This window comes from Protopterus annectens, chromosome 3.part0, assembly GCF_019279795.1.
Source record: "Protopterus annectens isolate FY-2018-M chromosome 3.part0, PAN1.0, whole genome shotgun sequence".
Taxonomy (NCBI): domain Eukaryota; kingdom Metazoa; phylum Chordata; order Ceratodontiformes; family Protopteridae; genus Protopterus; species Protopterus annectens.
In genome coordinates, this window is record NC_056731.1 from 879,405,891 (window position 1) to 879,430,772 (window position 24,882).

The following is a 24,882-nucleotide window of genomic DNA, read 5'->3' on the forward strand; positions in this document are numbered from 1 at the left end:
CTGAGTTAACTCTATAAACAAAACTCTTGTTACAATATATTAATAAATAAGTAATTGTCAAAAAAATCATGTAATAAATACATTTGCATCAAACAATATTTGAATAAGACTCAAACTAAATATAAATACTACAATAAATATATAGGTATTTAAAATAAATGAAGTAGTTATTGCATTAACCCTATCAATCCAAATGTACCATAAATAAGTTACTACCACAACTAATTTAAATTCACAAACAAATCATGAAATAATGTAAATCCATGAAACTGCTAAAATATTCATACCATTGGTTAAATATGAAACTCTGATTTTAGTTTAAGATAACTGGAAATAGACAAGGTCTCATTAAGACCTGGGGGACTGGTAGCATTAACACGGAGTTGCCAAACCAACTCTCTATATTCCAACCATATGTATTTGGGCCCACCCCTCATATCTTTGTCAATAATTTGCTCCAAACCTGAGAATCTGAAACAATGGCCACTGTGCTCAAAAACATGTCTACCTAGAGCGTTAGACAAATTAACCTTACGTAGATTGTAGGTGTGTTGGTATATCCGTTTGTTAAATGCATTTTTTGTTTTTCCAATATAAAACATACTACATTGTTGGCAAATAACAATGTATACCAAGCATTTTGTCATACAATTAATCTTTTGTGTTAGTTTTACTTTGCCATAACCTTCGATATGCACAACATTTGTTTCAAGAATATGACAACATTGGGGGCAGTGTCCACATCTTCTCATACAACCACCCCCACTTTTCTGTACATTCCTTTCCAATAGGTTTTTAATGTTTGTACTTCTTTTGTAAATCACCAATGGCCTACATCCCATTTCTACTTTACTTTCTTTCATATCAGTTAATATGCACCAGTTGTTGTTAATGATCTCTTTGATATCACTAAAAACAGGACTAAATCTCTAAATTAAAGCCCTGTTGAAACCTTTATCAGTAACCCTGATGTTCAGATTACCAAACCCACCTTCAAAAGTGTGTGTGGTGGTTGTGTTTGACACATTAATGCCCAATAAGGGAACAAAATACCATCAGTTCTTTTAGTGATAACTTCCTGCAAAATAGGGTCAATAAAAATTTCAGGGTAACCTCTCCTAATCAACATAGATTTTAAAGTGTCCATTTCATCAATAAATTGTTTAAAGTCACTAACTATTCTTGCTATCCTCACCCCCTGCCCCTTGATAAGTGATTTTTTTTCTGATGTGGGGGGGTGATAACTTTCAAAATGTAGCAAGGTATTACAAAAGGTAGGTTTTCTGTATATAGTAGAGTTAAACCCTTTTCTAACCTGGTCCTTAGTGATTTTAATATCTAAAAGGTGTATTGTTATCCAGGGCAGATTCCATGGTGAAGGACAAAAAAGTTGTACTGTTGTTCAAAAACTCAAAGAAACTATCCAAAGCTTCCTGAGGACCATCCCAAAATATCAGGATGTCATCAAGGAAGCAACTATAGAATTTACAAAATTTAAATAGGTCATTTTTAAAAACAAACATTGTTTCCCATTGGGTAAGCACAATAGTGGCAAATAAAGGGGCACACACTGCCCCCATTGCCACACCAACCTTTTGTTTATAGTACTGATTGTCAAACACAATGAAATTATTCTCTAGGATTACCTCTATAAGCATTCTGAACATTAAAATCCTGTTGTGGCCAAAGGTGGTATTGAACAAAGAAAATCATACAACCATTGGGTACCAATGTTGTATGGGATAACGGTAAATAGATCCTTACGTCTATCGTAGCCAAAATCAGATGTTCACAAAACAGGTTGTCTTTAATCTTACTTAGACAATCCCAACAGTCCTTGAGGACATGTTGGTGTTTTTCCAACACGTTTTTTTTAGTTGCAAATCCAGAAATTTGGCCAATTTTAATGTTTTGGATACCTTAGTATCTACAATAGGCCTCAATGGAGGATCTGCAATATTGTTGTGGATTTTCAGGATACCAAAAATGGTCGGTATCTGGGGTGATTTCTGTTGCAAAAAATTAAGCTCACTTCTAGTAATCTGTCCATCTAAAAGCAAGTCATTCAAAATAACATCAATGTGCCTATAGGCTAAATTCAATTCATTCAGTGATGTTTGTTCATAACTATAACTGAACAAGTGCTCAAACATTTTCTCTAAGTACACCCTTTTTTCCATTACAACAATACCCCCTCCCTTGTCAGGTTTCATTAACCTGATATTCGTATTGCCACAGATATTTTTTTAAAAGTTCACTTTCTTCATTAGTAAAGTTAGTTGTAAACTATTCTTTCTTGTATTTACTAAGATTCCTAACTTAATTACTACAAAGGTTTTCAAACACCTGTAACAAAAGGGTGTAAAGGAGGGTTAAATGTCCTCAATTTTTTACATTGTGTAGCATGTGTACTGTTAAACTCATTATCAAAGTAAATACACAAATTGAGTTTCCTTACAACAACTTTTAACTCCAAAAGAGCCATTTCCACAGCGGGAATCTTAGCAGGAACATAATTGAGCCCTTTTTGGAATAATTCAGCCCACTTCTGATCAACAATTACATCACTTAAGTTAAATATTTTGAAGTCGCCCTCATTATTCGTAACTATGTGAGTTGCCATTTGTGTGGCAGAATCAATTACCACCTGTTGTTCACCTTCCCTCGTCCCCTGTAGGGACGGCCCCTGTTGGAAAATGTATTCCTGAAGTTCCCATTGTTTTCGGCATCCCTGCCCTAGGTGAATTGCCTTGATCGATTCTGGAGGCGTTCTGACCTCCTAAGGGGCATGTCTAAAGGGGCTACAACTTCAAGGCTGTCATTTTCAACTTCATCCCTCAAGTCTTGATCAACATAGTCATTTTGGTACATATTTTCTCTAACATTAACCTGCTGAACTCTACCACATCCACTAGGTGTGGGGTGAGCCTTCCCAACATCATAATCTTTTTTATCCCTTAACAATTTTTTACATTTTTTATTAACCAAATCCTCCACATATTTATCAATGTTGACAAACATGGCCCTATCTATTTTTTTATGGAAATCCTAAGTCATTTTTAAGCATAGCATCACATTCATCAACCATTTTTTTAATTAAAACCATTTTCTTATCATTTTCCCTCATCAAACATTCAACTAATTCACAACCATGCCTGTTAAACACTGAAATAAGTTCTTTATAAAAATCAGTGCCTTGAACAGTACCTGAGGGAAATCTCCATGTCCTCAGTCCTTTGGGTACATGTTCCCTCAGCAAGCATTCCCGTAAATAATTGTTTTGACACTCAGGGGACATAATATAGAGAAACTTATCTTGGACAGAATGCCTACTCAGAGCAGGTGGCACACACACATACACCTATGGGCAAAATGGAAGATCACAATTCTCCTAGAGCATATCTTTGGGGAGTGGGAGGAAATTGGAATAGCCAATGAAAACACACATGTACACATAAATTACATGCAGACTCTGCATATAAGGAATCAAAGCTGATTAACTGAACTACAGAGAAATTAACTGGGAAACCAACTACTGTATTAATGGTAATGTTACACATTTCTTGTGAACCAGGTTTATTGCATTCTTCCTTGTACTGCATAAATTATACCGTGTTTCCAGCTGTGTAATAGCTGACTGAAGTTGCTGCAGTCTTCTGTCTGATGCTTCTTCTCTTCCTTGGGCTGTTTTGGCATCCTCCTCCTGCAGTTATAAACAAAATTCAGCAATCAGAACCTGTAATTCACAGTTTCAATGTGACTGTAAAATTTCAAAGAAACTATTCCTCTCCCCAACTCAAATTCTACTGGCTGGAAATGGTCAAGAGGAGAGGTTAGCACTTACAGCTGCATGATTATGATAAAAAAGGAAGTTAGTATTCCACATGCCTAGGTTCACAAGTCATTACAATACATTAGCCATTTTCTTTCTATAGACTTTGTACTTAAATGGAGATTCTGACCTTGGGCTGCTGGGATGGGGAATCTAAAGTGCGTTGATCGTAGTATATATGTAGAATTAATATATTTTCCTGTGTGTACAGATGTGCCTATCTAGATTAATGTCTCTGGTTTAAACTACAATGCTTTTGTATGCTTGAAAAATAAGAAAAAGATGAAAAAAAACATGGGCATTGGTAGTTCTTTCTTACATATGCAAAGTCATTAGCTATTTTGTCCATTTGCAAATCCTTTTATAGTCAGTGAAAAGAAGTCTACAGGTGCAACTGATTAACCATTAGACGTCTGAACAGTGTTCTGAGTAAAATTTACAAAGATTCGTTCAAACATTTACAAAGTTGCAAGCGGTTTTTATTACCAACTGCTTTTAGTTGGAGATGAACAGATGGATGGTGCAAATAATTAATCATGAAAGGTCTGAACACTGTGCCTTGAGTGGAATGTACAGGATACAATGTAATTGATATTTAATGGTACATTACTTTAGTGCATTTAATATAACAGTGCAGAAGTAGTTTGTTTATTTAAAGGTAACCAGTGCACTTCATCTTAGGGCTAAAAGTCAGTGTTCACTGAAAGTATGCAAACTGTTTTTCACATCTGGGAAGGGACTAGAAAAAAGAAAGTGAGAGACTGCCATCAGTCTAGGTGGAAACAGAGGCTATAACATGAATTAGCCTGGGTAACCTTAACTTTAGAATTGGTAATGCCTGTGGGTGCAGCCATTGATTTGGAACAACTGCTCCTATCTGGAGGGGAAAACTTTGTTTTACTGAAACTGTACATAGTTTTGTATGTTTGTTGTAAGTTAAAATGGGATGGGCATCCAGAAAAAATATATTTAGTGTTTTGCTTGAGTATTTTCATTGAAACAAAAAGTATTGGAAAAAAAAGTGGCATGGGTTCACATGGAAATGAGAAGAAACCATTACAAAAGAGATCATCCTGCTAGATGTCAGTCTGTGCATGCAAACTAAAAGTTGGAAACTACTCTGTCAATATTACCAGTGATTTTAAATAGCCTTGTAGGCACAGATAAAAAGTAGAGAGTACTGAATTTTAGTACGAAGTGTAGGTGCAAATAACAATGTTACAGGAGACACACCTGAATAGAAACAAATGTGAATGTAACAAATAAAGGATTTCAGGGCAGACATTCTGCACTGCATTAGGAACAAAGGAAAAGGGGGAATAATAATATGATTACTAGAGGGGCTTCGATAGTGAAAGAAGATAGAAAAAAGACAATAGTGCTAGATTTGTGCCACTAAGAGGTTATTGACAGCAGAGGGATATTACACTAGTATGTATTTATATTCCACCTGAAACCATTTTTATGGAACTTAAAAGGATTTTGGGAGAAATAATAAGCTATCCACACTGATTATTATTTATCAGCGAGGAGAAGGGACTATTTTATAGTAGAGAGAATGTATTGGGGTAATTGAAGTGAAACATAACAAAAGAGGGTAGATTTCTGAAGAAATATATGAGAATATTTGGCATAGATGTGACTTCAGTAGCAGGAACTCGGACAGAATTTAAATATTATTTCCCAATGTAAATACCTGGGTAGTCTGGATAGAAATGATATTTCTCAGAAGCAAGTATATTTAATTGAAAGTCTAAGATACTTCCAATAATTATTTCAAACCATGCACCAATAAAATCTAAGAAAAAGATGCAGGATATTGAAGTAAAAATTAAACATTTGTACTTTCCTACTTATCTGTTAAAAAGGAGGAACTTAAGGAATGGGTAGTATTAATAACTTATGAGTTATTTGGGAAGATATATACTTTCTTCAGTAACAATAACCAGCGAGTGGGATAAAATGAAAAGGGAATTTAAAAATATTGTAGCGATAAGAGAGAGTAACATATATGAAAAAGGCAAAAGGAATTATTTATAGGGGTTGACAAAGGTTAAAGTACTGCAATATACGGGGGGATCTTACAGAACAGGAGGAACAACAAATTGCTAGAAAGAATATGAAGGAGTGTTTGGATGTATTTAGAAAGGTTGCTGTTAAGCAGCTACTTTTTTAATAACTCAAGAGCAGAAAAAGTTTTAGTATACTAACTTAGACAAAAGAATGCAGAAAGGGTTGTCACCAGACACCCTACTACAAGTAAAAACTATAGACATATTAGAGATATTACAAAAAGTTTATGAAAATCTGTGTAAAGCAGAAGAATGCAAAAACTAATAAAGGCACAAATGGAAATGTTTAGGGACATCTTATACAAAGGTTAGAGGAAGACAAGTCTCAACAACAGCCATAATAAGAAAACGTGAGAAAAAAATGGTGATGCATAATCAATCAACATGGAAGTCTCCAGGAACAGACTGTAATCCTGTGGAAATATGGAAGTTTGGAGGGAAAAAGTGATAAAGATCAGTAAGGATTTGTTTAATATTTTAAAAAGGAGGGGGGTATCAGTATTACAAAAGAAACCTATGGTGGCTGTACTACCCAAACAGAATAAAAACCTTCAGACCCAGCTTCACACAGACCCATTTCAGTTTTAAACCGTACTTATAAAGTGTTTATGTCTATACTAGCTAAGAGAATGGCAAAGGTTTTGCCAAAATCTACAGACATGGATCAGCATGGCTTTGTGCAGGGCAGCAAATATTTGAAAATATTAATAGAACAATGATAATTCATAGAGTATCACAGAGTAAAAATAAAAACATGCTGATTATTTCTGAGTCTTGATACACAAAAAGCATTCATTATTGAAAACTAGTAAGTACACTGCCAGGATGCTTGCAAAGAAAAACTAAGAGATCCTGAAAGAAAATCAACTAGAAAAGATGAGAAGACACTGACTGGGAAAAATCTAGCAGCTGTTCAGCAAAAAGAACTTCAAGCTCCAGCTTTGGTGCAAGACATTTTTCCTCTAGATTACTGGAAGCCATATGTCAATTATGTTCAGAGATGACTAAAATAAATGAAACATTGAAAGAGTAAATCAACTCAAATAAAAAAAATAATGGAAAATGGAAGATGCTTTAAACAGACATTCAGATGAGCTGATGAAGCTGAAAAACTCAAGAGTTTGAAATGAAGAAAAGGCTGACTCAGTAGGAGACTGTTAGAAGAGATGTTTCAAAAATGGTAGAATTAAAGGGCATAGCACATAGGGAAAACCTGAGATTATCTGCTATACCAGGGAAATTAGAAGGAACAGACTGTATTAATTATAAAAGCAGAGAGGAGCAACTGGACTAGTATTCCACAGCAGGAACTGTTAACTGAAAGGGCAAACTGTATGCTTGCTTCAAACCTGGTCATGAGAAAGCAGTCAAGACCTTTATTAGTAAAGATGCAAACCTACCAGCAGAAAGAGTTGATCCTGACAAAACTGTGGCAAAAGGGCAAAGTGTTAAAAGTTGGAGACAGTAGAGTGTTTGCAGAAAATGATTATTCACTGTACACTAGGCAGAAGAGGAATAAACTTATTCCAGTTATCAGGGAACGTTGATAGGCAGCTGTGAGATTCAAGTTGCTGTATCCAGCTGTCTTCAGAATATTTTTTCCTGTAGGATCAAAGTCATTTTTTGATGCAGATCAGGCTAAAGAGGAAATGAAAATGTCCTATAAAAATGAGCCATCAAGCAGAAGGGGGACTTTGCTTCTCATTCTTTCTGATAATAAAGCAAATGGAGACACTTTGCCAGTGTAACCTTTTTCACTGTTCCAAAGAAAAATGTTTGAGAGATGGAGGAAAAGCACAGGAGTTGACCAGAAAAACTGGGAGTACTGTGGAATGGAACCAGAATCTTCAGCTGAGAAATGGAGATTAACAGCGAGATCATCAACATGAAAATTAATGAAAGCATCACTCACATTTGAAAAATATGGCTATATAAGAATAAGTATAAAGAGTGGACTTCTGTTGACTTTGTTAAAGTTGTGAGGAACTGAAATGCATTTGCCTTACTTCAAATCATTAATGTTTAAAAGGATTCTGATCAGAGGGAGAAGAGGAAGGAAAAAGGAAACTAAGTAAAATTATTTATTTTCTTAACAGTATTTCTATGAAACTTTTCACAATATAATTTGCGGGTCTATATTAAAACCCCGAAAGATCTAAAACGCGACTGTATGTACATCCACACATAAAGGTCGATGTACATACACAGTGAAACACGAAAACGGCAAAAATCAAAATGCCGAATGTGTTTCATCAGCAAAACCACTAACACAGGTAAGTACAAACTAAAAAAAAAACTACATTAACACGCTTATGTAGGTGGGCAAGCCCCCCTGCACGCCCCATGTGGGGTTCACCCCCCCACACCTCCTTCTGAAATATACCAACTCCGAGACCGCACTACAGTGGGGAAAAGGATATATTTCCTTATCCCCACCACCGTGCTGCTGGCTAGGAAACACGTTCGGCGTTTTGATTTTCGCCGTTTACGTATTTCACTGTGTATGTACATCGACCTTTATGTGTCGATGTACATACATTCACATTTTAGATCTTTCGTGTTTCTAATATGTAACCATAAATTGCATATTCTGTAGTAGTTATTCTTATATGTGGTATCATTAAGTAAATCAATAAAGGATCTTAAAGCTCTACATCAGCATATTTTTTGACTGCCTAGACTCCACCAAAGTTCTTAAGGATTTTTTCACAGATGAGAAACTCCAGGTGAAGCAAAAAGCTACTCCAAATGAGGCTTCAGCAACAGACCTTTCCACCAATGAAGACCATCAAACGAACAACTGGCATTGCTGGACAGCTGGTCCCATAATCTTAGGGAACTACCTGCGATTCTCTCTCTCTCTCTCTCTTTTTATAAATTAAATAAAGCAAAATAAAGAACTAGACTAAACAAACCTTTCTCCCACAGGTATATCAAAGCAGAGGGGCCAGGGAAAATCTGATACACCGGCGCAGTCATGGGACTCTGTTCAGAAGACCTCCACCACATGACCGCCCCAAGGTGAACCTCATCCTCTTTTAGGCTTAAACCTCCACAGGGGGTAAGTGAGAATTTCTGAATGAACATAGAAGTGGGGAAAACAAAGGAAAGCAAGAAAAAACACAAACAGAAATACTTATTGAAGACTTAAATCTGCCAACGTTAGAGGTAGATGAGGCTCAATAATTACAGTTAAGCTAGGAGGAGATAAGAAAACATTTGTGATGAATAACCAATCTACAGGAAACTCTCCAGGAATGGATGACAGTCCAGCGGAAGTCTGGAATTTAGGAGAGAAGAAAGTGATAAAGATCTGGATGGTTTTGTTTAATAATATTTTAAAAGGAGGGGAGTCACTGACATCCTGAAAAAAAAACAACTGTGGTTGCTGTAATACTTAAAGGCGGTAAAGATCCATCTGATCCAGCTTCAGATGCAGGATTTCAATTCTAAACTAGGACTATAAAGTATTTATGTCTATAATGTCTAAAAGAATGTCAAAAGTGATGCCAAGATCAATCAATATGGACCTAGATGGTTTGGTGGAGGGGACACAAACTTTTGAATACATTAAAGAACAATAATGAAGAAGGAAGCAGAATGTAAGAAAATACTGCTGCAATTGGCGGGTTTTGATGCAGAGAAAGCATTTGATAGAGTAAGCTGGGATTTTATGAGTAAGGCAATGGAAGCATTTGCATTTCCTGATACAATAATAAGGTTGATTAGAAGGATACATGAGTGATCAGAGGCAAAAATCCAAGTGTGAGGGTTCCTCTCTGACACGTTGCATCTAAACAGAGGAATCAGGCAGGAGTGCCCAAAGAACATAAGGAACTGAGGAATTCAAGGATATAGGTGGTATGGTGTTGAATGAAAATGTGGCTTTATATCCAGATGATATTATTTTGTACCTGATGGAACCAGAAAGGACATCTCAGTGTTGTGGAATATTCTGAGACAGCTCCAGTTTTTTTTTTTAGGATATAGAATTAACACAGATAAAACAAATGTTATAGCTATAAACTATGTACCCAAACATGAATGGTTCCAACAATACCCACATTTATGGGGACATGATAAAATGAAGTATTTAGGAGATGGAATAAAAGGGATTCTGTTATGGCAGCTAAAAATATGTGGGAAGAGACTAAACAAAAGGTAATATAAAAACTGAGAAAATGGAAGCTTTGTTTTGTGGATATGGATAGCAAGATGCAAGAAGTGAAAACGCTTTTCGTCCCTTTAGTTTTATATACAGGTCAGGCATACTTTTATCAACCTGCGGAGAAGTTGTGGACAGCAATTCATAAAAAAAGTTAATGGATTTTATGTGGGAAGGGAAGTAAGCAGGAGTAAATTGGGATATGTTGATTCTTTCAACAGAACAAGGTAGTCTGGGATTACCTGATTTGAAGAGGTGTTTCAGAGCTACACAGTTAAGGCTCCTATACATAGCAGAAGCAGAATGCTTGAAAAGGGGTGATGATGAAACTGAGGGAAGCTCAAGAAATAATGAAAAACTGGGGTTTTGGATGCAGACCCTCAAATAGAATAACAACCATACAGAGTATTACACAGAGCTAAGCCAACATGGGAATAAAAAGGAGATTTTCCCGATAGTGATGACTGCAATTAGGGATACAGAAAATAGGCAAGAGGGGGCTGGAATCTACTGGAAAAAAATGGCATAGGAACCAAGGTATTGGAAGCAAATAATCAGAGAGGAAAGGTAATAGAATGGGAAAAGGCAAAGAATTCATTTGGACTGTAGGCTAGAAACTGCCTTCCTTATCAAGGACTGATTATCAGAGTATAGGCAAAGAGAAACAAATGGGGGATCCTAAGTGAAAGACCATCACTGGAAGAGTTATTAGTAGAATCTAGAACAGAAGCTGCTATTAAAAAAGGAATAACTGGAAAAGCATATAAAATATTGCATGATAACGATAGGAATCAATCAGAGAAGATTATAAAGGATTGGGAAGAGAGACTGAGATGAGCAATTCACAAAGAAACAATGGAAAGATGTATGTATGGCTCCCAAATATGCAACAAAGTCTAGAAGATTTAGGATCTTTGCATAGAGGTATTTTGCACTAGTATTTTTTTATACTCCAAGCAGACTCCAAATTATTTTCCTCAGGTAGATTGCAAATATTAGAGGTGTGATGGGAAAGAAAGAGGTAATTTGGAACATATTTTTGGGAGTGAATTGGCAGACTACAAATTCCTGCAGGCAACTCTGTCAGAAACACTGGGTGAGCAAATTGGTGTAACTATTGATTTTTTTTTGAACTGCGATACAGAACTGGAATTGCCTAGATATAGTAAGGAAGTACTGAGTTTAATTTTGGTGGCTGCCAAAAAAGCAATTTTCTAGAAAATGGAAATCAAGTCTAAACCAACTGCACTAGAAGCAGTGAATATAGTAACAGAGATAAAAAAATTGGAAGAATTGGAGGCAGGATCTTTACAAAGGGGTAGGAATAAATTACATTGAGAAAAATAAGAAGTATGGGAACAATACGTGCAGAATAATATTTTAGAGTAGGTATGAGGTTTACAGAAGGCAATAATTGAATGAGTTATGTAATGTTTCACTGATTGACTGTATAGAAAATTATATATGATGTATGTTTGCAACTGAAAATATGTCAATATGGTTTGTTTTCATTTATATACATGTATGATTGCCTATGTCATAAGTGATAATTCAACAAAGATGTTCCTGGTTTTAAAAAAATATAGTTGGCATGTACACCTACACATCACTTAGTATGTTTTACCAATCTGAGAGGCACATCACAAAGTCAGGTTCTATTTGTGTCATAAAAAGTAGAAGCCAAATTCCAAACACTATCAATTGAACATCACCTAAAGATTTGCCAGGCCCATGGGTATCCTATACAGTCAAGCCACCCAAAGCTAACACCAAGATCCAACCCCACATCTGTGCGGACACATGACTGCACAATTAAGCTATATAAGAGACAGAAGACCATATGAACATCATACTTGGCTTAACTGTCACCAATGTTTTCCTATAACTACACTTTAGGTATGGGTATCACCAGCCAGAACTGTACCCTGCCTGCTGTTACATAATGAAATTTTTCAGCTAAGCTATGCCAAAATGTATTCCAGCAAATCCTGCAAGACATTCTAAGCAAAACAGACATTAGCAACAACATAAAAGCCAGTGATGATGAAGAGCATAAGACTGCAATGGCAATGTTTTCTGTAAGTTCAGTAATTTTGCACTTATCCTCAACAGAAGCAGGTGTGAGTTTAATAAAAATTGTCTTGAGTTATAGGAGTTTGTTTTCTCTGCACCAAGCATTGCTCCAGACACAAAGAAAGTAGATCAAGTCATCTGTGATGCAATGAAAGTCTCATATGCTTTAGAAATCAGCAACTTTTTAGACAATACAAGCTATCAAGCCATATTTAGCCCTGCTTCATTTCCAACTAAAAAGTAGACACACTAACATATGGGACCAGAGCACAATGAAGTGTAATGATGCTTCTTACTGCCTGCAGAACAATGGCATATTTTAACCCAGACACAAAACGATAACCAGTTGTGGATAAGTGACCAGGATCATTCATAACCATTCTCCTTTGTAACCAAGGATCTATACCTCAGACCACTGCATATGTAAGATGTATGCTGACAGATGTGGAACAAAGGTAATTATTTATTTACTAGTCCTTCTAGGTTACTGGCCTCTTTTCAAGGGCCAGCCAAGACAGTATTTATATTACTATGTGAAATCTGGTCAGGGCATTAGTGAGCTACCATTAATATTTTTAACAGGTCATGTGGGGTCTTTTACATCCACATGAGCTACAACCAACTCATGCAGATGGGAACTCGGTTTAACATCTCATCTGAATGATGGCACACTCTCAGGAATGCAGTACCATCTAAAGCTGCACAGCAATGTCAACAGTCCAATCACCTGGAGTGATAATAGAATCCACAGCCTTCTGGTCACTCAGCACCAAAGGCGAGTGTGCTACCTAATGCACCACTGACACTGCTAATTTATTCATAAACTGGCAGAAGTATGGGGCTGCAAATACTTTCACTTGTAGCTGATAAATGCCTTTACACACTAATGACTGATTACGTTTTACTGCAAATTATCTGGCGATACACTACAGAATGTAAGGCCTAAGCACTGGGTACTACACCTACAATAGTACAACTTCCTAGTGTAATACTATTCTGATTCCAGTACCCCTGCAGACTACATGCCTATGAATTCAGTACTGCAGCAGCCTATCAAAAACTACAGCTGATCTGCAGGTGCTGAAGTAAAACTTCTCATCTAAACCCATCTATAAAAGACTCTTATGCAGCAGGCTGTGCCTCATGCCACAGCACCAGACTCTAATCTTCAAGCCTCAATCAAATTGATTCACTGCTCTGCCACACTATAGTACATAATCTCTTCTCACTGTCCTTAAACCATTTGTGCTACTCTGTGCAGATCTCAGCATAAGACTGGGCAAAACAATAATCCTCTGTGGGTCCTGCACAGGCATACTTACAATGTGAGGTTGTGATACTTAGATCTTAGAGTTCTACCAGCTCTTTTAGCACTTGCTATGCTTGGGCTCACTATGCTCCCCTACACTACCATCCATTCCCACCCACCCCCACATACTGTACATATATACTACACTCACTATAACTTCACCCCAACAGTCAATCACCATCTACCTACTTTAAATTGCTCTCTACCCACTAACTAAACCCCACCTCCAGTACAATTCATCTTTCATCCCTCTTTACACCCATCTTTTAGTGTTATCCCATCTTCTATGAACCCTCCACCACACTCAATCTTTTCCGTTCTCTAAACTCTTTCACTTATCCTTCCACTCTAATTTCCTTCAGTTACATGAAGTCCATCCTTTAATTCTCACTACTTTCCACACCACGCTTCTCACCATTCTAATCACCCCATATTAATTCTCCTCTCTTCCTTTGCCTCTTACCATATCAACCTACCATCCCTTACACCATCACCTACACTCTGCCAAGCATGTAACAATCACAGCTTAACCCTGTCACTGTCCCTCTCGAACGTCTTCTCCCATCACTTCAAAACCAAATGCTTTTCTTACCCCTCCTCTCTCTCCAAGAATCAAGCTAAATTACATCTTTACCTCTTGCACTCCTAAACTCGCCATACTTGCTAGAATTCTTCTTCTAGCCGGAGACGTATATCCTAATACAGGTCCGCTCCTCATCTCTACCTACTTCTATCCTAACAACATCCTTCTCCTCCACCCCCACCTCCTCTCCCCCTTTTTTAAACCTCACCCCCTCCTCCCCTAAAAATGTAACCATCCTTTCTGTAAATATAAAATGTCTACAAACAAAACTACTGAACTACATGCTTCGATCAACTGTAATAATCCACATATCTTAACCATGTCCAAAACCTGCCTGAAAACCCATATCTCTAACACTGAAATTTTAACTCCTGGATACAATATCTACAGCCAGGATAGAACATCTAAAAAGGGAGGTGGTGTAGCTATCCTCTACTTTGAGCAACTAAACCTTTGCCCCCTATCCACCCCTCCTAATTTTCACCCGGCTGAACTTTTAATAGTTAACTGCCACATTAATTCCCACAAAATATTTGCTAGTGCTTCCATCTGTATCCCACCCAGCGATAACATCCTTATTCTTAAAAATATTCTATCCTAGTTTTCACATAAATTACTCTATGAAACCGTCATACTGGTTGATGTAAATATTGACTGGAAAACAATAAGTGCCAACTCCCCTGAACAAACTATCAATCTCTATGGATTTACTCAGCTTATCACAACCCCCACTCATTTAAATAAACACTCCAACTATAGGACTTTCATTGACTTGGTAATGACTACTGACCCGCACCTCTATCGCAACCCTAGTACACTCCCTGAGACCTTAAGTGACTACCTTCCCATCTGTACCCAAAGACAGTCTAAAATATTAGGCCACAACTTTATAAAGACTGCCATAAACTCTCTTGATTCAGCTCCATAACATTTAATGAAAGAATCATCTATAAACTGGTCCAGCCTTCATTATCTTTCCCTTAATGATGGTGTGCTAAAATTCAACCACATCTCCCTTGACATTCTCAACACCCTAGCACCCCCTCAGAAAATCAGGATAAAATCAAATTATGCCTCATGGCTTACAAAAGACACTCATTCCCCTTATGCATCAAAGGGATTCTGCTTGGAAAACAGGACTAAAATCAAAATCCCCTACTCACCTTCAAATTTTCAAAAAACTCAGAAATGGTACAAAAAAAAAAAAACAAATCTATAATGACAAGAAAAAATTCTACTATAAGGGCCAAACTAGCCATCACTCTAATCTCAAAGCCTTTTGGAGAACTATCAACTCAATCCTAAACCCTGGAAGCCCTGCCACTCCTAATCCGGTCCCCTGACAATTCACCTCAGGACACTGCCTCCCTCCTCAACTATTACTTTATTGATACTATCCGTAAATTGACCAACACTGGCAACACTCCCAACTCTATTATCCCTCCCCAATCACTCTCCAACAGAACCCTCTTTTCTCTTCAACCTGTCCCCACCACATACATAAAATCTCTCCTTCAAAAACTAAAACCATGCTCTCCGTCTGATGATTATCTGTCCCCCTCTTTCTCAAGCTTGCAGCCTATCCAGTTTCTATTATCAATAGAGCAATTCGTGAAGCCACTGCTCCTGATAATTTGGAAATGTTTCTATGTTATACCTCTTTACAAAAGGGGCAACGCCACTGACCCATTCAACTTTAGACCTATAGCCATTCTCTCCCCCTGTATCAAAATTCCTTGAAAAATGCGTACATACCCAACTGCTCAAATTTCTCATCCAGGAAAACCTTCTGACACCCACCGAGCATGGTTTCTGTCCAAACCATGGTCCAAACCATGGTACAACTACAGTCCTCATATCTTCACTAATACCATAGCTGAAGCCTATGATAACAATAAACTTGTCTCTTGTTTATTCTTAGACATGTCAAAAGCCTTTGTTACAGTATCCTACTCTAAACTCCTATCATAATCAGTCAACCTCAATCACTCTGCTTCCACTCTTGAATGGTTGTCCAGCTATCTCTCAAACAGACCACAATCTGTCAGATGGCAATCCTCCTGCTCCCCCCTTCTTACCCATATATACAGGTGTTCCCAGGGATACATCCTTGGACCCCTTCTATTCAACATTTTGTTTAACGACCTCTACACACCTCCTGCCACTCCACTCTTATTCAGTATGCTGACGACTTTACTCTCATCAACTCCGCCGAAACTCTCACTCAACTTCATACTCCTACCCAAACCTCTTTCCATTCTGTAGAAAGGTAGCTAACAGAAAATCATCTTACTTTAAATTTTAAAAAGACTGAACTTTTACTCCTTCTCCCAAAATCATTTGCACATCTCAAACCCACCTTTACCATCTCTTCATTAAACAAAAACCAGCATTAATTTTGAATCCCACACAAACCTACTTGTTATGATAATCGATGATCAATTAAAATTTGATCTTCACATTAAACAATCCATTAAAAAACGAACCAAAAACTAGGTCTCCTACATAGGAACAAATATACCTTGCTTCAGATTCTAGACTCTCCTTGACTCAAACCTATCTACTTCCAAGCCTTCTCTATACTACTCCAGTCCTTACACACATTCAATATTTCTTAAGCACTAAGCTTGAACAAGCATACAATAAAATCGCAAAATTTGCTGCTAACCTTCCACATACCTCTCACCACTGCTTGGCACTAAAACATCCTCAGTGGCATGAATTCCCCCACCAACTTCAACTCAACATGAGTCACTTCTTACTCAACATACCCTCAGCCTGCCTCTTCCTATCTAATCTTGTGTCTTACTACCCCCCCCCCCCCCACCTACTCTGCAGCACAGGCCAACATCTGCTTCTGATACACAATGCCAACAAAACAGTTGGCAAAGTATTATACATTCAGCATCTCAGAACTGGAATAAACTCCCCCCCCCCCAACTTAAGATGCATTACTCATTCCATTAGATTCAAAATTATCAAGACCCCATATACACCTTTCCATCTTCTTCCTGTTCCTACTCTCTTGCTCTTCTACTACATGTTGATAACTCAAAAACAGCCTAACACACCTTTTTATCTTAATTCAAACTTTTATAAAGTTATTTCTCATTTGTTGGTTTGCTGTATGTATATTATTTATGCTCACATTATTTATTATTTTGCTTTCCTCAAATTTGTAACCTGTAATATCTTGTTACTGCTCTATTTTTTTCATTTGTTTACTTTCACTTTGTATAATGCATCTACAGCTTTTCTCCTCCGGTCTCCAATGAAAATGGATGCCAGCTCAGCTGGACCAACCCAGTTAACAAATGTCAAATAAAATAATAATATTATACAAGCAATAGAAGTTAAGAGGTAGTATTATTCAGCTGCAAAGAAAAAAAAAATAATCATGTATTATGTTTCAGGCTGTCAGGATTTACAGGATCAGGTCTCACACTTATGATAGAAAGTCAATGTAACTTGTCCATGATAGCCAACAGCCTATCACCACCAACCATGTTAAAATCAACAAGTCACTCAATCAATATGAGCTTAATCCACCAAATGTCATCAAAAAGAAAAGATCCATGGTACATGACACCTGACAGTAAAAGCTAAACAATACGTACCAATCAGACTAATGATATTTGCACACTAGTGGTGTGTGTTCTTAATAGAGCAATTACTAAAATCTGTGATGGCAGTCCATGTGACTTCGGCTGTGGAGTGGCAACCCCAGTGATCTAATGCATGGTTGTTGTCCACTCAGTGTGGAAAGTCAAATCAATGTTTTGAGTGTCAGCCAATATTTGTATGGCAGACAAAAGAAAGTTGTGTTCTTACCATAATGTTCTGGGTCTATATCATGAAATCGAACTTCCAAAATGTCGAACACCATAAGTTCAAACTTGGAAGATCGAATTTGGATAACATCGAAACTTCAAAACAGTGAATCTTTTCCCAGGGAAAAAATTTGCTGTTCCAAAAAACACACACATAACACAATCACACCAAAAACCTACACTAAACCAAACATACACCACTATCTATGCACTATCCTTAACCCAGCCCTAACCCTAAAATCCGTCACTACCACCCACTTACCTGACCCGCGCCCTAAACCTAAAGTCCGTCACTATCACACTTACCTGACCAGTGCCCTAACCCTAAAGTCCGATACTATCGCACACTTACCTGACCCGCGCCCTAACCCTAAAGTCCGTCACTATCGCACACTTACCTGACCCGCACCCTAACCCTAAAGTCTGTCACTACCAGTTTGTACACTTACCTTGACCCGGTCCGAAAATGCCGAAGCCGCAGAAACGGCCAACTGAATTCTTTCCCTGGGAAAGAATTTGGGTTTCCACGGCTTCAACATTCTCAACTTTCAAACTACCAAATTCATCCTTCCGGTATTCGACGTTCTTAACGTTCGATTTCACGACAGGAACCCAATGTTCCATGCGTGTTGTCCATCTCGAACTTTATTCTCACTAATGGGTTGGATCGGATGAGTCAGATCTGTCTTGGCCATTCCAATAGCTCAAAATGTTCAGCAAAGCCTGTGGGCCTCCTTCCCTACCCATAATGCAGTTCCTCATATCTTGTTTGCCCACCCAGAAAGTAAATAATCTGTACACTAAGTATGGACTCTCTCTAGGACAATGTCCATTATCTCTGAGGCTATGGAGAGCTCAGAAACCAATGTCCACTCGGTCTTACAGGAGTTCTGGAAAGGGGCTTGGCGGGTGGGTTGTGAGAATAAAGGTCAAGATGGACAACACACATGGAACGTTATGGTAAGAACATAACTTTTTTATGGGTTCAGGTGCCTAGGCAGCGAGACATTTCCCTGTGGTACATTTGACTGGGGACACATGGCTGAATTGATAGTCAGCTGAAGAGAAATATGGCTGTTTGCAAATCCCCTGTGGGCAAGAGAAGAATGTGTTGCCATGCCCACAACTTCAATAACCAAATGCACAGGGGAAAAACAATGTCTATGGTCCCCAAGGGAACATGAAACAGCAAGCAATATTGGCAGGAATCAGCAGCCGGATGGCCAGAGGGCATGTCAGTGGCAGTAAAAATGATGAAGTGCACAATAGGCAATGCCTTTATAATCGGTGGATGTGGACCACTACCCCCTTCACAGTATCTAGGGAACATTACCTAAAACGCATACTGGAGCATAAATGTGACTACAGTAGCCTGCAGTATTTCCTGCATGCTGTAGCACAGTTCTACATGTTGTAGTTACATAAGTATGTGCAGTACACTGAGCACAACACTCATTACTTCTTCTGCCACCATGCATTTGGTTATTAAAGCTGTGAGCATGGCAGTGTGTGCTTGTCTTTGCCCACAGGGAATTTGCAAACAGCCATATTTCTCTGCAGCTGTCACTTCAGCCATGTGTCCCCAGTCAAATGTACCACAGGGAAATGTCTTGATGTCTAGGTGCCTGAACCCCTTTTTTATGTGTTGTTGTCAATCTCATCTTTATTTACTGATGGGACAGCATCCCAAGCAACATAATTCCTGTGTGGCTCATGGAAGAATATTCCTCAGAACCACACAACCAAAGGAAGCCCTACTCCTGGAGGCCAAATCTACTTCTCCTCTTCCTCTGGAGGGATTAGGGCAAAGCGGTTGCTGCATTTGGCATTGGTGAATGATGCGGACAGATGGTAGCGAGGCTGGCCCCATTTCCAGAAAATTTCTTCCACTAATACTTGACAGAGGAACCACTCGTGAGGCGATAATATGGCCTTGCTCAGCTTGTCCGCAATCACTTTGGATTTCCCCGGGATATGCGTTGCAATTAGAGATTGGAGGACATTGCCCATTGCCAAACCCTTAAGAGTTTCTTGACAAAGGGGATAAGATCTGGTTCCCCCTTGCTTGTTTATGTACCAGACTACCGACATATTGTCTGACTGAATTGCTATGGTTCCTAGAGGGAGAGAGTCTTGAAATGCCTGCAATGCTAATAGCACTGCTCTCATCTCTAAGATATTTATAGCAAGTGAGCCTTGTGATCTTACCTGGTTCCTTGGACAGTCTTTCCCACATAATACCACCCCCACCCTATCTGGGAAGCATCCGTGATCACCATGGCCTGGGTTAGAGGGAAAACAAAGAGACGGCCCTGAGCCATTGCCGGAGAATTAATCTACCACTCAAGATCCTTCTTGCAAGATCTGGTTGCAAGAATCTTATGGGATGTTGGAAGATCTAGAATCGACCATTGTGTGGAAAGCAACCATTGCAGAATCCTCATGTGTAGATGTGCGGTTGAGTATAATAGATGCTGCCATCTTTCCCAAGATCTGCAGTATCTGTTTCGCCATGTCTCTCATTTTCTTGATTAGTTGCTTGACATGTAGGCAAATGTCAAGTACTCTGTCTAGAGAAGGTTGACTGTATTTATGTCTGCACCTATAAAGGTTATATTTTGAGATGGCTCTAAGGAAGATTTGTCATAATTTATGGTAATTCCTAGTCTGGAGCAAAGATGAAGCACATATTCTCTGGCTTGTAGCAGTAGAAGCCTAGTCAGGGGAGTTAAGAGCCAGTCATCCAAATATGGAAACACCTGGAATTCTTGGCATCTGAGGTGCGCTGCCACTACTGCCATGCATTTGCTAAACACTCTGGGGGCTGTAGCGAGTCAAAGGGGCAAAGCTCGAAACTGGAAATGGCTGGCTCCTAGCCAAAAGTGCAGGTACCTCCTGGAACATCTTGATAAGGTACTACGCATTCTTAAGGTCTATAGAACACATTCAGTTGTTTCTTCTCAGGAATGGAATTATAGACTGCATTTTTACCATCCAGAACTTGGTTTTCTTCACTTATTTGCTCAGTTTGCTGAGATCCAATATTGGTCTGCAGTCCCCTGTTTTCTTTGGAGCTAAAAAGAACCCTGAATAAGCTCTGGATCCTCTTTGGTCTGCGGGGACTTCTTGAATGACTCTCTCTTAGCAACTTCTGAACTTCTAATGTTGCTTGTTCCTGCTGACTGGGTGGTACATCTGGGATTGACTTGTTTGTGGCAGTAGGAAAGGAAAATGGAATTATATAACCCCTGGATATTATGTCTTGCATCCATTTGTTGTCAATGATGAGTTGCCACGTTTCGAGGTGCAAGGTCAACTGACCCCTGACTGCCTCCAGAGGTGAACAGTTCGGCACTCCTTCAGGAGCACTGAAAGGGTCTACTAGAGAAAGATTCCCTAGAACCCTGATTCTGTGGACCCCCTCTGCCATGAGGATGGTGTCTTCTGTTATTATTTCCCTCTCACCCTTTAGGGGAACTACCACCCTGTGTGCCCTGGTAAAACCGCTGAAATTTTTTGAACCACATTTTTCCACTACCCCTCTGACCTTTTGGGTATGGTCTAGTAGGAGTGGAAAAACAAACTCCAATGGCAGGCAGAGTCTTAATGTCCTGTTAACATTGAGTTAGCCTTTCTTTGACTTTAGGCCCACAAAGAGAAGAAATTTACAATGCCTCAAAGGAAGACTTAAAGGGCTGCGCAAAATCACAAAGACACATCCAAGGCTGCCTCCTTATAGAGATGCCTGATCCTGCTGCCCTACTCGCTCCATCTGCTGCATAAGAAATGAGTCTCATAGAGGAGTTAACAACTGAATTGAGGGCAGTCAGTTGTGTACTGATCTTATCCACTGCCGCATCAGCTACAGCTCCCTGCAGAGAGTCTGACAATTCTTTCAACAGGTCTCTGTAGTCTGGTGAAGTGCTTAAGATAATTCAGCAATCTCAAAGTAAAAGCCTCTGGAGAAAATAAGCGCTTTCCATACCTATCCATAATCCTAGAATCCTTATTAGGAGGATGGATAGCGGAACTAGTCTCAGAAAGTTCCCTCTCTGTGGCCACCACCACGACCATGGCATCCACTGCTATACCTTTTGTGAGGAAATCTGGATCCTTGGGGTGTGTGATGCACTTATCTGGCCTCCTAGGACAACCTCTTCGAAAGGCGGAACCACCCAAGAAGATGAAGTGTGGGATCCAAAGGCCTTCAGGTATACTGACCTCTCAGTAGAAGGGAATGAGGACTGACAATCACCTCTCTGTTTTAGGATTTAAAGGATGTCTCCAAAGCAGACATCTTCAGGAGGCCAACATGGGGACCCTCCTGCTTCATCAAAGTCAGTATCCGAGGTGACTGACTCCTGTGGTGAGTCAAGATGCTTCCTCTTGCATGTCCTCTTCCGAGGGACTTCTTCAGTAGGATATTCTGGAGATATTTTGGAAGAGGGGGGGTCCCGTGGGGAACATCCTAAGGCCTTACATCCCTGCGGTCCCTGTGGGCAAGGATGGAGTGGAAAAGACACCTGTGTTTAAGAGGGAGGAAGCTCCAATGGAGACTGTGCCCGGGACTGAGGGGCAGTCTTTACCCTCCTCATAACCTCAAAAGTCGACTGCCCCCTGCTCCAAGGAACTCAGCAGATCCAACAACAAGGATGTTGGGCCCGAGAGAGCTCTCGGAGCTGGCAATGGAAGCTCTGAGAAAGAGGTAGGAGCCAAACTCATCAGAGCCAAAGCCGCCAGATACAGTGTCAGATCCGAAGTGGTCAGAATCTGCTCTGTGGACCTGGTAGATGAGTGTCATCTCCCAGAGGTTTCCTGCTCAGCCTGGACGGAAACACTTAGGGTCGGACATCGAATCTGAAGACCCCATAAGTGGTCTTGGATCCGAAACCAACACTAGTTGGATATCAGAGTCTTCTGGCTCTGAGACCAAAGGAAGGTTCAGAGGAGGTGAAGGTGCTACTGGGGTAATGCGAGTCTGATCCAATTCCTTTGGGTTCAGATCCAAAAGAAGCTTGGCCAAGACCGGTGTCTTGATGTGCCTCTGCACCACTCTGTCTACATTGTCATCTGAAAGGCTACTGGGAGACCTCATGGACAGTGTTGGAGACCTACATCTGTCAAGAAATGGGGATGGGAGACAAGTTGAAATTGGCTCCAAGGATGGAGACCAGCTCCAATAGCGGAACTCAGAAACAAGTGGGTCTTCGGAGCTGACTCCTTGGATGACTTTGGATCTGATGGTTTGGGATGATACGAAGAGGTCCCTGGCTCAGTAGTAGTTGTCTGATCCAAAGGAACTGTCGGAAGCAGAAATCTTTGGTTGTTTATGTCTCAGCTCTGAAGAGGATTTTGGAGTAGGAGATGACTATTTCCCTGACTTCTCAGAATTAGGGATGTGACATGACAGCCTCGGAGAAGGGGGTTTTAATCAAAGCCTTCAAAATAAGTTTATTTCTTCATTCTAGTAACACCCTTGCATTAAATGTGTGGTAAGTGGCACAGGTTTCTTGCAGATGGAGAAGCCTTAAACAGTACACACAAAGTGTGTGAATCACTGAGGGACATCTTCTTGCTGCGTTTTTCACATTTTTTAAAACCTAAAGGCTTGCCTTTCTTTTGTGACATGATGGAAGGTAGCCCACAAAACAGCACTTAAAAGGCTAAAGTTCAAATCTTGAGAGACCAATTAAAGAGACACAAAATCCTACTATTCAAAACAAGAACAAGATTAACAACAACAAAAGGGAAAGGAAGTCCTCTAACTTAAATGGACTTCAAGGGTAAGACGGGTGAAAGAAAAAGAGGAAACAAGGAAGTCCTCCAACTTAAATGGACTTTGGCAAGGTAGGGGAAAGTCCTCTAATTTAAACAGACTTGAAACAATGAGAAAGTCCTCTAACTTAAATGGACTTAAACAAGATAAGTTGACCGTTTAACTAAAACGAATGGTAACGAACAAGAGAAAGAATACAATTATGTTAAATCCCAACAAGAGGGAAGGGGACAGGAGTTGAAGGTAAAGAGAGAGCTTTATGGTCAAGAAGGGCACCAAAAGTATCAGAAAACTAAAGAACAATAACTACTAATGTAAAATGCAAGGAAAATACAGCTAAATACAAAAAAAAAATTATAATAAACTTAGCCCTGAGCTTGCTTGAAGAACCTTCTCGCACGGCAAATGAGATCTGGGGAACTGCATTATGGGTAGGGTAGGAGGCTCACGAGCTTTGCTGAAGACTTTGAGCTATTGGAATGGCTGAGACAGATCCGACTCATCGGATCTGACCCATCAGTGAGAGTAAAGGTGAGACTGACAACAACACATTAAAAGTTATGTACTCAGCATAACGATAAATCTGTGTTGCCTTCTTTTCACCTGGTTCACCAAGTGGGGTGTCAGATCCATCCAGATCTGACCTCAGCACCTAGGACCAAAACCTTGAATCTGAGCTCTGGCTCCTCCCCTACCCACAATCCCTCTCTCCTGCCTGAATTACCTCAGACTGTGTTTGCTGACTGACCATAAAAGGTCATTATGTGAAAATATGAAAAATATACCCATTTACTTAAAGGGACAAGGTGGAAAGGAGTAAACACTAACAAGTGCAAGAGGTATAAAAGATCAGGCAGGGTCCAACGGAGATATGTCTGATCCCTAAAAGAATAACAATTTGGTAGGGAAAGCAAGAGGGGAGTTGAACCAGAAGAAAAGAAGACAACATGTAGCTATCATTATGGTGAGTACATAACTCCTATCAGATGTCTTTTTTCATTGGATTCAACATTTGGGCAGATTCTCAAGCCACCCGACAGGTACCTGGGTTGTCTCAAGGAAGGATATTTCGGAGTATGCCAGAACCAAAAGATGTGTGCATCCTTGGCTCTACACCTAATTTGTACTGAAATATAAAGGTCTGAGGTGATGAACAAGTTGCTGCTGCACAAATGTCACTTACAGGACTGGCCTGGCAAAGGCTGTAAAAGTAGCCATAGCTCTTGTAAAATGTGCTCTAGG

At 39.4% G+C, this 24,882-nt stretch overlaps 1 protein-coding gene across 1 annotated transcript in view; it reads right to left on the reverse strand.

The window, feature by feature from the left end:
- SCLT1 (sodium channel and clathrin linker 1) overlaps positions 1-24,882 on the reverse strand; it is a 780,532-nt gene that overhangs the window by 633,374 nt on the left and 122,276 nt on the right. The window contains exon 5 of the mRNA XM_044065718.1: positions 3,612-3,703. Coding sequence (XP_043921653.1) covers positions 3,612-3,703 — 92 coding nt within the window. The remainder of the gene's footprint in view (positions 1-3,611; positions 3,704-24,882) is intronic.